This window comes from Dipodomys spectabilis, unplaced genomic scaffold (genome assembly GCF_019054845.1).
Source record: "Dipodomys spectabilis isolate Male_0828 unplaced genomic scaffold, ASM1905484v1 ptg000017l, whole genome shotgun sequence".
NCBI classification, from domain to species: Eukaryota; Metazoa; Chordata; class Mammalia; order Rodentia; family Heteromyidae; genus Dipodomys; species Dipodomys spectabilis.
Window position 1 is genome coordinate 13,299,475 of NW_024870694.1, and position 15,827 is coordinate 13,315,301.

Below are 15,827 nucleotides of genomic sequence, written 5' to 3' on the forward strand. Positions count from 1 at the left end.
AGATTTAGAGGTAATCCTAATGATCCACCTATTACCAGAAAAAAGGAACCAATCATACAAATGCCAGAAATTCTGGTTTGGATACATTTTGGATGGAGACTAACATTTGAAATGTAGTAACTGCATTTTGCTTAAAGGACCACTCTTCCTTTCTTATTTATTTGTTTGTTTTTATGTTGGTCCTGGGGTCTGAACTCAGGGACTGGACACTGTCCCTGAGCTTCTTTTGCTCAAGGCTAGTGCTCTACTACTTAAGCCAGAGCACCACTTTTGAATTTTTGGTAGTTTATTGGAATAAGAGTCTCACAGACTTTCCTACTGGAGCTGGCTTAACTGAGAACTTTAGAGCTCAATCTCCTAAGTAGCTAGGATTATAGGTGTGAGCCACCTGTGTCAGGCTTCCTTTCTTATTTTAAATCATAATTCTTGTGTTACTTCATGACATGTTACATGTTCCTTCTGTCAATATGGAACATAATAAAGACTGGCTAAATTTGAAGTTAGTATAAAAGTAGAAACAGTGTCATCTCTATTGACCATTTAGGAACCTTTCTCTTTCTGTGCTCCAGTCTGTAAAATAAAGTCTGTAAAATAAAGTGATATCATTGTTTAAGAAACACTGTACTCATAAACTGATATGTTAACTTGAACCTCTTTTGCACAACTATTAAAAACAAAAGGAAAACAAAATGAAGATGGTAGATGGAATTTATCTTCCCAAATTCTCCTATCACCCATGTTCTAACTCTGTGATGTTTGTTTCTCTGTCAAATAGGCATTTATTACATTATACAGTAAAAGGTATCATTATGACATTTTCTGTACATGTACAAATGTACACTGACCATATTATCCCCCAGGAAAATCCAAACTATAAGGTCTTCCTCATGCCCCAGTCAGAGTGGTTATCATTAGGAAAACAAATAACAAATGCTAGTGAGCATGAAGATGGGAGTAATCTCTTATATACTGAAGGTGGATATGTAAATTAGCCCAGCCATAATGAAAAAAATGTATGGAATTTCTTCAGAAAAGTTAAGGATAAAAATCCTATATGCTATACCACTTCTGAAGATATACCCAAAAGAATCTGTCAGATTACTAGAGTGATAACTATGCACTCAGGTTAACATAGCTATTATATGAAATAGCCAAATTATGGCATCAGCCTAGGTGCCAATACAGATAAAGACAATATGTCATACTCGTATCATAGATTTAAATTGTTTTTGCTGTTGTTGTTGCTGTTGTTGGTGTTTTGCTGGAAATGTGATGGAAGTGTAGATCATCATGTTAAGCGAAACCAGTCCCCAAAAGACAAGTAGCTTATTTGTGGAACTAGGGGCAAACAAAAACCAAAACCAAATCAAGCCAAGGGCATGTCTGACTTTTTCCAGTCTACATTTTCAAATCATTTGAAACCAAGCTTCTTGAATTACTTAGACTTTCATTGAAAATCCAGCTGTCCAAGAAGGCCAGATTTTATAGCCTGGGTTGCTATTTACATCTTTGTCAGGCCAGAGAACTTTGTTTAAAATTATAGTCTGTTAGTCCATCACGTGGATGTGGAGCTTGCTATTTTTAATTCATGCTCTGCACAGCCCAGTTATTCATGGCAGAAAGTTTGCTATGGAATTTCAGAGCTGTATTTATAAACAAACAGCACCAGAGAAGCAAGATGGAGACTTTTTTCACATTACAATGATGATCATAAAATCTAGTAGTGGAGATGAAATGAACAGGTTCAAGTTCCTCTTGGGTGGTAGAGGAGTTCCTCTGGTCAGTTTTGCTGCAGAAAGAGTAAGTTATTAAAGGTTCAAACACTCTTGAACATCTAATAATTGTTGTATTTTCATATACAATAGAATATTTGTGTGTGGGAGGTATGCAAATAGAAGCATTTAATTACACAAGTAGAAACATCTACATTTATAACAACTCTGAAGTGATGTTGGAAAACTCGAGATAACTTTTATTGAGATGTGGAATTGTAGTAAAACTCAGCTAAAGGTTTACTTTTTGGACTTTGTGAAATGGTATTCTTTACCTATTCATTTATTCAAATGTACTAACTAAAGTCATAAGATTGGCCAGGTATCTATAAATATAGTATTTACAATGATGATAGAAGTTCATAGTCTTTTAGAGTCCAGAGGTTAAAAAGTCTTATAAAAGATGGCAGGTGCCTGCATACCTGTAATCCTAGCTACTCAAAAAGCTAAGATCTGAGGATTGCAGTTCAAAGCCAGCCAGGTAGGAAAGTATGTAAGATTCTTATCTCCAATTAACCAGTAAAATGCCAGAAGTGGAGCTGTTGACTCAAATGGGAGAGTACAAGCTTTGATTGAAAAAGTTAACGCAGGGCTGGGAAGGTGGCTCAGTGGTAGAATGTTTGCCTTGCATGCACAAGGCCCAAGGTTCGATTCCTCTGCACCACAAAAGCAGAAAAAGCCATAAGTGCCACCTAGGCTCAAGTGGTAGAGCACTAGCCTTGAGCTGAAAAGCTCGGGGACAGATCCCAGGCCAAATTCAGGCCCCAGGATGGACAGAGAAAAAAAAAAAAAGTTAAGGGACAGTGCCCAGGTCCTGAGTTCAAGTTCTAGTGCGTGTGTGCATGCATTCACACACACACACACAAGATTGAAAGATTGATCAGGGAATGTGATTCTGGATTCTCTTTTCCTGTTTCTTCAATTTAACAGAGAGTAGTTACACCATTTTATCATGGTTCTCTAAGAGCCTGCAAAAGGTGTTTACTGTTCAGCTGTATTCTCTAAATAGTCTCATTGAGGGTCAGTGATTCACAGAATTCTGATCTGGCTGGCATAGAACAGACAAAGAGAAACAAGAGAGACCATTCACTGACTCAGCCATTAAAAACCATGGGGAGGGGGGGGGAGGGCAGGGACCCAGAGCTAAGTCACAGAAATGTAAGAGAGAGAGGAGAGCTGTTTCATCCATGATTTTGGGAAATGACAAAATGTTCTGATTTTTTTTCTTTCTATTTGTGTGTGTGTGTGTGTGTGTGTGTGTGGTGCTTGGGATAGAACCCAAAGCCTCACTATGTTAGGTGAATGCTATGTATCCATGTCTGAGCACAGCCCTAGTCCAACTTAAGGTATTATTCTATTTGAACTTCATAGATTGGAGGTAGACTAGAAAACCATCCTGATTCATGGGGTAACTGGCTCAGCTGCTTTGCCTATGATGCCTGCCTGGTTATGAGATTGATGTCACTGAGACACCCCTGACACACTCATCCATGGGAGCTGACCAATAGGTGCTGGAGTTCTATCCACTCCCGTGGCTCAGGCTAATGCTAACACCATCTTATGTGAAGCTACAGCATTGCATCAAGGCTACAAAAGCCACAGTCTCTTCAGTCCACTAATATCCATCTGTCTAAGCATTTTCATAGTAAGTGGGTGAGAAAGCATTTTCCCCTTCCTCTTCTGGGGTTTTGAACTCAGAACCTTGTCATCTAGGCAAGCACTCTTGCACTCTACAGCTTGAGAGCTATACTCTTGTTTTGTTTTGTTTTTTCAAATAGGGTCTTATCATTCTTTGTACCTGGGCTGGCCTCAAACTGTGATCCTTCTGATCTCTATTTCCCATGTAGCTGGGATTATAGATGTAATCTACCAAGTTAGGTGTAAGAAGGGAACCTAAATTAGGCTCCTGACTCATCCTTGTAGCAGAGATCAAAATGCTAGTGAGATCTCATCTCAATAAGTTGGAATAGTGGCATGTGCCTGTCATCCCATGTAGATGGAAGTCTATAGTTAGGAGGATCTGAGCAAAAATATGAGACCTTATTTGAAACATTACAAAAACAAGAAAGGGCATCTGTGTGTGGCTCAAGTGGTAGAACACCTGTGTAGTGAGCACTAGGACCTGAGTTCAAATTCCTAGGACAAGATGTAGATCTCATTCTCCAGAACCTTGAGACTTGCATTAACAGCAACCCAGTGGGAGCTAGGTGCCTGCTGCTGGCACAAATACTCCTAGCTACTCAGGAGGCTGAGATCTGGGGATCATAGTTCAAAGCCTTTCTGGGCAGAAAAGTCCAGGACACTTTTATCTCCAACTAACCAGTAAAAAGCCGAAAGTGGAGCACCAGCCTTGAGCAGAAAAAGCCCTGAGTTTAAGCTCCAGTTCTGTCATACACATACAAAAAATCGGCAGCTTAAGGTTCAAATTTACCAGCGCCACATGAAATTTTTCTGGGTGGAGACTGCAAGCTGTTGGCTTACAGAAACTGAGAAAAAAGACAGATTGGCTTTGGTATCAAGTTGAGAGGCTGATAAAGAGAAATTACAAGGGGTGATGGTGGCTGTGACTAGATCTGCATGTTGGTGGGATCACAACTCAGTGGCCAAAGAATTAAGTTCATAACAATGGAAGTTAATATAGTTAATCCCTTGGGAAGGACTGAGCATGCCATTCCTTATACTATTTGCTTGATAGCTTTTCTCTCATGTCTTTTTTTTTTTTGGGTCCGGTCGTGGGGCCTGAACTCTGGGCCTGGGCGCTGTCACTCAGCTCTTCAGCTCAAGGCTAGCGCTCTACCACTTGAGCCACAGCCCCACTTCCGGCTTTTTTCTTTTTCCTTATGTGGTGCTGAGGAATGGAACCCAGGGCCTCATGCATGCAAGGCAAGCGCTCTACCACTGAGCCACCTTCCCAGTCCCTCTCATGTAATTCTTAAAACAACCTGTGAGATACCTATTATGAATATTCTTTTCCAAGAACCTAGACATCCTTCCAGGTCTAACAAAACAGCATGTGCATTTGGCTATGAGAACCCAGGTAAGACAATTAAAAGGCCATGAATTCAAATCATGGGTTATAGGAGAGAGAAGAGACGCATTTTGGAGAAAGGGGGATGCTAACCTTTGTTTCTAAGAGGCATCAGTGGTGGCTTTAGTGTTCAAGTCACACAAACACTTAACCCACCTTTGAAATTTAGAGGACCAGGTTTAGAGGACCAGGCAGGGCTGCAGTTGAACCTGCCTTGCCAGGAAAGTCTCATTCCATTTCAGGAGCCACATCCTTTGGCTGGTGTCATTTTACTGGGAAGCTGGCATGCACTCTGGCAAATAGTGACTGCTCAAATTCTTTTCACAGAATGAGGGAATTCGACCATATTGGAACCCGGGGGGAGGGGGAGGGGGGGGAGGCAATTCTTTCCCCGGCCCCCCTCCACGGCGTCAGTTTCAGCACAGGGTGGACCACACGAACTCATTCTACGTGCGTGAACTCTTCTTGTCAGTCATTATCCAGGAAATTCATTACCTGGGGGCAAAAGCAGGGGTACTTCATCAGCTAAGGGGAGGGTATATAGGAAGCATTGGATGGCCATCCCTTTCCGATATGCTTGATTCTATCCTTCTTGGCAAATCTATGCCTAAAAGAGCAGATGTTGCTTTACTCCTTCTCTTCAGCATCCCGAAGACGTTAGAGTTGTGGGGATGGGGGTGAAAACGTGCCCTTGCAGAGGCCCTCGCTGGAGACGTCGCCTGGAAGACTCCTTTTCTCCTTGGATGCGCTTGGAAGCCCTGCCCTCCCCCCCCCCCCCCAAAGGCAGGGGGTGGGGGTAGAGGTGGGGATGGAGTATGTGCACCTGGCGCTTCAGCCCGACCGCTGCCATGGATTATGTGTGTGTATATATATATATACATATATATGTATATGTATATATAAACCCCCCTGCCTTTCCACCCGGTGCGCTGTCCCTTTAAGTGGGGACGCTGGGCGCTAGCTGGGTAACCCGGGCGCCGGCAGCTTGTTGATTTCAGAGCCGGTGTATTTCACATTGTTTCCACTTCACTTTCCTGGCCCCCCGGGGGAGAAGGCTCCGTTCGGGCTCCCGGGCGATCGTGGTCGCCGCTGCCCCGCGAAGGCTGGCGGGCAGGACCGCGGGGCCCCGCGGCCTCGGGGTGGGGTGCGGGGGGCCGGGAGGAGCGGGTGTCGGGGCCACACACACGCGCACACACACACGCACCGTCGCCGCAGCCGGGCGCCGGGCGAAGGCAGCCGCGAGCTGCCCGGAGCGCGCGCGCACGCGCGTGGAGCCGGGCTCGCGCGTCCGCCTCGACGCCAGGCGCCCGCCCACGGGCCGGGCCGAGCCGCGGGAGCCGGCGGGGAGGGCTGGGGGGGAGGAGGCCCGGGGGGCGGGGTGGGGGCGGGGGTGGGTGCCGCCGCCGCCGCCGCCGCCGCCGCCGCCGCGGAGCTGCTGCTCGGCGCGTTTCGCATGAAGATGGCGGCTCCCACCGCCAGCAAGGCAGCCTCCCTGGGCTGTAACAACAAGCCTGCGTTCCCGGAGCTGGATTTCAGGTCGGGAGCTCGGGTGGAGGAATTGAACAAACTCATCCAAGAATTCACCCGGCACGATCAGCGGGAATACGACGACCAGAGAGCGCTGGAGATCCACACAGCCAAGGATTTCATCTTTTCCATGCTGGGTAAGGAGGATTTAAATTAAAAAGGTAAAAAAAAGAAGGGAGGTGCTGCCGGCGTGCATGAGCCCGGCCGGGTGCTGGGGAGCCGGGGGGCCGCGCCGACCTCCCTCCCTCCCTCCCTCCTCCTCCTCCTCCCGGCGCCCATCGCCCTCCTTCGTGGCTTCTTGGCCAGCGCCCGGTCCCTCCTTCCTCCGCGGCCAGCCGGACTGCCTGCCCGGCTCTGCCCTGCACTTTGCGCCGGGCTCCCCTTCCCCGTTCGCTCGCTCTTTTGTGACCCCCCCTCCCCCCCGCACTCACTCCCACCTCCGAGCCCGGCTGGCAGGTGGTGGGGGGGGGTTGGGGCGGAGGGGAGGAGGGAGGACGTCTTGACAGTTGCGGGGAGCCCCCGGGACGCCGCGCGGGCCAGGTGATGAGACCCGCGGGCGTGGGGAGCTCCCGCGGTTCAGACCTGCGCTGGGGTCCGAGGGCGGGGTGGGGGGGGTGAGCAGGGGGGGGTAGGGATGAAGCCCGGGGGATGGATGGGGGGGATTCCTCCCTTCTCCGACCGCCCCCAGCTTGAGCACCCCGCCGAGAGCGACAAGTTGCCGCTCCGCTTCCCGCGGCGCGGCGCGGGCTCGCCGGGGCCCCCGCCGGCCGAACTTGTCGTGGGGCGCTGGGAGGCGTCACCCGCCGCCCCAGTCCTCGGGGCGCCGGGAGTTCCTGCAACTTTGATTTTTTTTTTTTGCGGGGGGGGGGGGTCCAAATCGACTTCCCTTGGAAGCGCTTCCGGGGCTCCTCCGGCGAGGCCGGCCGGGGTCGCCGAGGTCCGAGTTCCTAAAAATCCCCGGCCGCTCCGGGACCCGGCGCGGGGCTGGGCGGACGCCCTACCCCCCACCCCCCCGAGCGCCGGACCCCCCTGGCGCTTTGTTATTGTCCGTGGGTTCCGTGCCCGCCCGTGGGCAGCCCCTGGATTAGAAACGGTGCCCACCTGACCCCCACCTTCCCACCCCTCACCTCCTGGTCCTGGACGAACGCTGACACCGAGGTTGGGGGGTGTGGGGGGGCAGATCCCTCTCGCGGTCCTGCGGTTGGTATGAGGGCCACGGAGTTGTAAGAACGAGCGCGTCCTCTGCCTGGCTGGAGAGGGGGTTGCGGGGAGGGGGGTGGGAAGGGGAGGGTGGTCAGGCTGAGGCTTTCGGCTTCCCGGGTTTGGGATCCTGGCAAGTCCTGGGTCTGGGGATGCTCGACGAAACCTTAGCCTCCGCCAGTTTTCCAGGGAGTGGAAAATGTGATGGGCAGAAAGCTTTTCGGCCACAAGAGGAAGGAAGACACTTGGACTGCAGCAGCAGAAGGCTGTCTGTGGCTGGTTCTCTTCTGGGATCTTCTGCCCCTCGACCCCTTAAGTCTCTCTAGGTTTGCTTCAGTCCCTCAGCCCCAGGGAGGAGTTAATACACATTGAATGTGGTCCACCGGTGGTGTTAAGGATTTTGGTGAATAGGAGGGAACCTGTTAAAACTCAGGACAGGTTTTAATCTTTGCTATACACTCCCCCCCCCCCCCAAGTGTTTTCTAGATGGTGTATGGAGTGGTAAGCATATATATATATATATATATATATATATATATATATATATATATATATATATATATATAATGGAGATATTTGGCTTTGGGCTACTTAGATGTGTACTATTTATTTTTTTAATCCATAACCTGGTGGAGTGAGTTTTCAGGGGGAAGCTTAAAATGCCTAGGAAGCTTCTATGTCTGAAAACTAGCCAGCGATTGTGAGGAAGGAGGCGGTAAGCCGGGAAAGCTCAAGGCAGTGAAGTTGCTTAATCATGGGCTTTCTCTTTAGCTTAAATAACAGAAGTCTGCCATTGTGTTATTTACAGGACAATAACCCTCCTCCCCCTGTATATTTTCATCTCTTGTCCTAGGCCCTTCAGGAGAAGTGGTGAGTGGATCACAACTTGGCAGTTTAGTCAAATGGGGCAGGAAAAATTCCTGGCCCATTAGGAACTTCTACACTGACCCTGCCTCTGACACACTGAATTTGCAAGTCTTTTATCCCACTATAAAAGGGAGAGTTCTTCTAGGGTGCTTAATTTATGCATGTGTTTAATGTTAAGAGTGACATTGTGTTGACAGGTAAGTTACAGTTCCTTCCCTTCTTTTTTATTCAGCTGACCTTGCAAGTGAAGTCTCTCTTCCTCCTGGGAATTGTGCATGTTCACCTGCCAAAGAGGAAATTCAGGAGTGTCATTTAAGTCCTTTGCCCCTCTGGACACTAGAAGGCAGATGGCAAAATGAGCTTGTCTGTGTGTGGTGCTGCATTCATTTTCCAGTCCCTTTGCTTTCCTTTAATGAGGTGCTGGTCTGCTCTAGACAAGGGACGGCTTGTGGACAGCAGTGGTCCCTGTGTGGATTTACTTTCTCTAAAGCAGATTTATGTTTGGCTTAAGAAACAAAGTGTGTGTGTGTGTGTGTGTGTGTGTGTGTGTGTGTGTGTGTGTGTGTGTGTACTTTGTACCACTTGCCAAGGTCTTGAGTAGTTCATGAATATGCAAATGAGGCACCTTAATGACCCTCCACTTGTCAAGGTGTCACTTGGGAGGCTGCAGACTCCCATTTCTAGGAGTTGAGAGAGTATAGCTCTCTTGGCTTTGTTCTGCCTCTGAGTGCACCTGAGGATTGTCAGTAGCTTAGAAACATTATCCCCATCACAAAGGACAAAATGGCCAAGGCATTTAGTACAGGACTCTTTTATGTTGCTGTTTCAGGCAGTTGAGAGATGGTGTCCAAAGAAGCCGCTCTCTGTCAAAGATTGTTAGCCCTTCATTTTCTCAGATCTCTTCATTTTGTCTAGTTTGAGGCAGTGTTACAAAGAAGAGCAAAGCAATGATAGACAGTTGACAGTGACCAAGACACCCTGTCAAAGCAGGATTCTGCACAGCTGGGCTGTGGATCTCAGTCAGATAGTGGTCAGTGGGGTCTCTGTGATCTAGCTCCATGCTCTCTTGTTTGTACATAGACTTTGGTTCCTTTGGAAGCAAGTGTTGGCTGGGACCATCTAGAATGACTCCTTATTTTTACACCTTGGTCTTTTGGGAGAATGATTGCTTTTATTATCTAGTTAATATTGGAGAGCCCAGATTGTGTGAGAAGCCAGCAGTGCATAATAAACATCATCTATCAAAATTCAGGGAAATTGCCAGAGTTCATTAATGTTTTAATAATATTTGGTATTTGCATAATGTCTCTGCCCGCTCTTTTGTTGTCTTCATTCCCTGGTGAGGTTGGATGGAGACTAGTTGTGCTGCCATTGAACATAATGCGAAAGAGAGAGGTCAGCAGGAGTTGGAGAGAGCATTAAAAAGACAAGCAGTCACCTAATGTATAGACCAAATGAACTACTACTTCATGTTGGAGTAGCCATCATTTTCTGACCACCTTATGTAGATGAGAGACTCATTCTCTTTTTATTCTGGTCATGGACCTTGAATTCAGGGCCTTGGCACTGTCCCAAAGCGTCTTTGGCTCAAGGCTAGCTAGCATTCTACCATTTGAGCTATAGCTCCAATGTCAGCCTTTTCTGGTTAATCGGAGATAAGAATCTCACAGACTTTCTTGCTCAGACTGGCTTTGAACGGTGATCCTCAGATCTCAGCCTCCTGAGTAGCTAGGATTCCAAGTGTGAGCCACTGTCACTTGGAAGACTTTGATTGGTCTATGTGAAATTAGTCTTACTAGATTTTTATTGCTTTCCCTTTATACAGATGAGGATGCTGAAAACTATGGGGTGAAGAAATCAGGTCAAAAAGCTGATAAATACCAGTGGTATTACTAAAACTCAAATACGCCATACTCTACTAAGACATGTTCCTCTTCTACATGAGACTATTTAGAATTCATAAGTAAAATCCAGAGAAGGTGCTGCTGTTGCTGCTTTTGTTGCTGCTGCTTCTTCCTTCCTTCTCCTCCCCTTCCTTTTCCTCCTCCTTCTTTCTTTCAAGATTTGTTTTCTGATTTTGGCTAGTATTATAATGAAAGTGGCATCTGAAGTGATTTCTGGACAAAAGATCAGTTTATGTGTTTTATTCCATAATAAGATCACCTATTTGAATATTGTGATTGAGAAACTCATGATCATTGTAATACAGTGTTGAAATCTGTAGTTTTAGTCACAGACTACCTTGTGTTGACTGTGTATTCTTATTTTTTTAATCTATTAAATGTGGATAATAATAATTCATTTCAAGATTATACCTGGAAGTGAAATTACTTTGCTAACCCAAAAGGAAAGCATACATGCTTTTATTATTTATGTAGGGACATGTGCTTTATTAGAAAACCTAGTGAACTTCAGCTGGAATTTTTTTCTGTAGCCTGACATCTGCAAGAACTGTGGAATACAATTAGTAGCCGTCTCTAAGGATTTTGGCTGTGGCCATAGAGGGCGTGATTAAGTCCTACATGCAGTGCTATTTGTTGTTAAGCTCATAGTATATGAGATTGTGTGCTAGCTGCTTGGCACAAATCTATTAGCTCATGTAATCTTCTGATAACTTTAAGACTGTGGATAAGCCAACTATGTATCCTTCTAAAGAAGCAAGCAAGCTTCATTAGAGGACAGGTATTTATACCTAGATCATACAGAGCGCAGGAGTTTAGACACATGCAGACCCAAGCATTTATGACTTAAAAAGTCCACCTACCTTTCAGTATGCCAACCACCATCAGTTTCTCTTAGTCTCATCTCACTTGAGACACCCTACTCTCTGGGAATTTTACCACTCCTAACTAGCCTGAGAGCAGAGGTAGGTTTTCTTGGCCTGTCTCTGCCCTTCTTCTGTCTCTTTTTCCTCCGGAACTTACTCAACAGGTAACTTGATGAATGTAGTAGCGTTTCACAAGCAGTATGGATTAAACAGTGAGCAGGCACTTTGAGAAGTTCCCATGGATCTTTGGACATATTTACAGGCTTCTTTAGTCACCAAAAGAATGATTTGTTGGCTAATGTCTTTTACCAGGTTAATTAATAAACAGCATCTGGCCACTTCGAAATTCTAAGCTTCTATGGTGTTTCAGGGTGCTCCTGGCTTAACCCTATTTATAGGCATTTTCTACATCTCTAGATTAGACCATTTTTGTGTGAAGGTGTAAGTGTGTGTGTGTGTGTGTGTGTGTGTGTGTGTGTGTGTGTGTGTGTCTGTGTCTGTGTCTCTGTGTGTGTGCATGCACCCATATTGGGATTTGACTCAGGCATAGGGTGCTTTTCCTTAGCTTTTTCTCTCAGTGCTGGTTTATACTGCCTGAGCCACACCTCTAGTCTCTCTTTTTGGTAGTTAAGAGTCTCAGATTTTGGACCTCGATCCTTAGATCTCAGCCTCCTGAGTAGTTAGTAGTAGTATGGCAAGAGCCATAGGTGCCCTGTAAGCCATTTTGAAGCCTTGAAGTTCTCATATTTGCATGCTGTGTTTTTCTTAATGAAGTCACTCAGTGATATTTATGGTGAATTTTTGCTTTCTAGACTTCCAACTGCTTGTTGGGGTCCATAGAGTTTTTTTTTTTTTGGTCCGGTCATGGGGCCTGAACTCTGGGCCTGGGCACTGTCCCTCAGCTCTTCACCTCAAGGCTAGAGCTCTACTACTTGAGCCACAGCGCCACTTCCGGCTTTTTTCTGTTTGCGTATGTGGTGCTGAGGAATCGAACCCAGGGCCTCATGCATGCAAGGCAAGCACTCTACCACTGAGCCACCTTCCCAGCCCTCCATAGAGTTTTAACTCATTGTATCTGTATAAATTCTAAAATAATGTCTGAAGTTTGTTTCTGCTCTGAAAATATAATTTTTATATCTGCAAAGTGTAGGGTGTCCCTTAAACATTTATTTTTGCACTAATAATTCTTCCTCCCTGGTTCTAAGTAGATGCTGGCCCTTTGTCCTTAACAGAAGAGCCAGGAGACTGGTACTTGGTACTAGTTGGGTCTTCTCAAGATTCTTTGTGGTACCACTGTCCTGGATAATTGTGATTAAACCCCTTTCGTATGCAGACAGGTTAGATTTCCTCTTGTCAAACTGAGAACTTGTGACTGAATGTTCGGCTTTTTGATTCTCCCCAGAGCCTGGAACAATTCAGAATCTCTGATCCCATTTCAGATCTATTGATTCAGGATCACTAGAGATCCCCAAACTGGCTGTTCAGCACTTTAGCCAGGCCTGGATGAGGCCTGCTGCTGTGCGTTCACTGTGCATCCAGTAGAGCTGCTTCCAAACAGAACGCATGTGATCTAGCTGACTTTGAGACTGAACCGGGCTGTGTCTAATGAGCAGACATGCCTGAGGCTCCTGGAGTTCACCTGAGACAGAGACCAGGACAGGAGTATGATTGAGATAGTTGTCTCTACTCCTTCAGAAGATGTGATAGGGTTTAACTTCATTGTATCATATAACCATTACCCATAACCTTTGGAGGTTAAGAATAATGGAGAATCCTATTGGAAACATTTGAGAATTTGCTTAAGTTTACCAGCAACGATATATCATAGCTGAAATCTAACAAGGTTGGGCTGATGAAAAGCCCTCACTTTCTACAAGAACAGTATTCTCTGCTCAGGAGCATGAAGGCACAGATTCTAGTTGTAACTTCTCTAGTTACTTGCCATGTGGCTTGGACAAGTCACTTAAAACACTAAGCCTCACAACTACTTAAAAAATAATAGTATGTTTGAATCCATAAAAATATAGAAATTGGGGTTGATATTTATACTTATGTCGTGTGTTTGAGTACATTCAATTCTGAATCTGAACTATTTTGTTTAGGCTGAGTGTGTGTGTGTGTATGTATGTGTGTGTGTTATGTGTGTGTGTGTAGGTGTGTAGGACCTTTCTGAAATCTGCTATTAGATCTGTTTCGTATTCTGTAGTATGTGCATAAACCTGAATAAGTCTCCTAATCTCAATGCAGTGACTGAAAATACCAGGCAAAAGTAAAATCCCCCCTCCTTTCTAATCACTTAATATTTGGATGCTATAATTATACACCTGCTTACACACACACACACACACACACACACACACACACACACAGGTGCCTACTTTTGTGTCATGCATGGGTCCTATGGCTGACGGACTCCTTTTATAAATTGATCAAGGTGCTGTTGTCTGTCACACTTAAAAACTAGAGCTCTAACTTGGAACCTGTAGACTGATGAAATTCTTACCTGTTTTTGTACTCATTTCCTTTTATTCCAAAAGCAAGTCCCATTCTGCGATTTCGACCATATTATATGAGTTCATATTCGGAGTGACTTGGGCCCTTACATGGGTGACTTTGAGGGCTTTGCCTGACTTTCACCATCATCTTCTTTGCAGGGTGTGTTTCTCCCATTCTCTGTTGGCTCAGCCTGTTCTGGAAGTTTCCTATCCCAGTTTTCATGAAGCTAACATTGGAATTTATTGCGGAGGAAGGGAGAGTAGGAGAAAAATGAGGGAAGGGGTCACAAATTTGACAAGAAACGTTCTTATTACCTTACTTATGTAACTGTGACCCCTCTGTACATCACCATGACAATAAAAAATGGTATTAAAAAAAGGGGTGACAGGGCTGGGAAGGTGGTTCAGTGGTAGAGCGCTTGTCTTGCATACATGAGGCCCTGGGTTCGATTCCTCAGCACCGCGTAAGCAGAAAAAGCCAGAAATGGCAATGTGGCTCAAGTGGTAGAGTGCTAGCCTTGAGCTGAAGAGCTGAGGGACAGCACGCCCAGGCCCAGAGTTCAGGCCCCACGACTGGCAAAAAAAAAAAAAAAGTGGGGGGGTGACCTAGCTCAAGAAGCACTACATTCATAAACTGCTTCCGTAAATGGTAACTGCTTTGTACAACCATCTAAAGATAATAAAACCATTCAAAAATAAAAAAATTGGAATTTATGAACTTGAGTAAGGCAAAAGGGCATTTTTACTTTAACCAGCTTCTAAAGCATTTCCTTCCAGTATAAATGTAGGTAACAAGCCATAGTGTTAATGGTTCTTATATTTTTATTTCCAGTAAAAATCATAGGTGTTTTCATTTTGTATTATAGTTATTGCAGATTTTGCAAAATATCATTTGACCTGCTAGATTTTATTGTCAGTGTTAATAAAGATTCTTGATTGGAACATGGTAGTTTAGACCTGTACAATTCCAACTATTTGGGAGACAGAGAACTGGAGAGGATTGTGATTTGAGGCGACCCTAGGCAATAAATCAACAAGAACCCATCGCAATCAAGAAGCTACCTAGGAGATTCTGGCTAAGAAGTTCACCATCGGAGGTCAGCACCTGGACAAAAACTAAGACCCTCTCTAAACAACAAACAAGGCAAAAAAGGGATGGGAACATGGTTTGAGTAGTAATGTGCCATCCATTTATTAAGCTCAAGGTCCTGAGTTCAAATCAGAAGAAGAATCACCTAGGATATCTTATCACAAATCTACTTTTAAAACACATTGTTATTTGAATACTGATTTAATCCTTGAAGTTCTGTGTAATGTTACCTTTTTCATTTTAGGTAGATTATTCTTTGCAGGGGTGCCTAGAATAGACTAGCCTGTCAGAAGGATCAGTGTCCCAGAAGCACGTCGCTATCTTCAGTTTCTACAGATGGCCTTGGCCCCCTGGCCTGTGCTTTGTGTTTCAGCTCAAAGTCCATTTCACTCGAGAGGCCTTCCTGTGTTTGTTTCTCCAAGGGGGAAAAACATTTTATCTTCCCTCTGAATTCTCTAATACTTGGTTCCCTTTGATGACCGTTAGTCCTTTTTTTATTTTTTTTGTTATTTTTAAATGCTATGGTGGGTTAAAGAATCCCTGACTTATTTATATTTGCTGCACAGAGTGGGGTCATGTAGAGAATAGGTACTCACTAAGTGTGAATGACTTGTGTCATTCTTTTTTTTTCTTTCTTTTTTTGCCTGTCCTGGGGTTTGAACTCTGGGCCTGGGTGCTTTCCCTGGGCTCCTTTTGCCCAAGGCTATAGTTGTACCACTTGAGCCTTAGCTCCACTTCCACCTTTTTCTGTGATTAATTGGAGATAAGAATCTAAGGGACTTTCCTGCCAGAGCTGGCGTCCAACCGTGATCCTCAGATCTCAGCCTCCTAAGTAGCTAGGATTATAGATGTGGGCCACTGGCACTTGGCTTTGTGTCATTCTTTAGAGCTTTGCTTTGTGAAACTTTTTATTTTAGGCTTTTTTTTTTTCCCTTTCTGGTGTGTATGTGTTGGGGGAGGGGGTATTAGAGCTTGAACTCAGAACCTGAGATCTCTTCCTTAGCTTCTTTGCTTAAGGCTGGTGCTCTTTCACTTAAACCACAGCTCCACATCTTGGTTTTTGGTGGTTAATTGGAGGTGA

General features: G+C 45.2%; 1 protein-coding gene across 1 annotated transcript in view; it reads left to right on the forward strand.

Annotated features, from left to right (window-relative positions):
• Positions 1-6,212: 6,212 nt before the first annotated feature.
• Mb21d2 (Mab-21 domain containing 2) overlaps positions 6,213-15,827 on the forward strand; it is a 110,506-nt gene continuing 100,891 nt past the window's right edge. Inside the window, exon 1 of the mRNA XM_042669688.1 lies at positions 6,213-6,464. Within this exon, the coding sequence (XP_042525622.1) occupies positions 6,254-6,464 (211 nt within the window). The 5' untranslated portion in view covers positions 6,213-6,253. The remainder of the gene's footprint in view (positions 6,465-15,827) is intronic.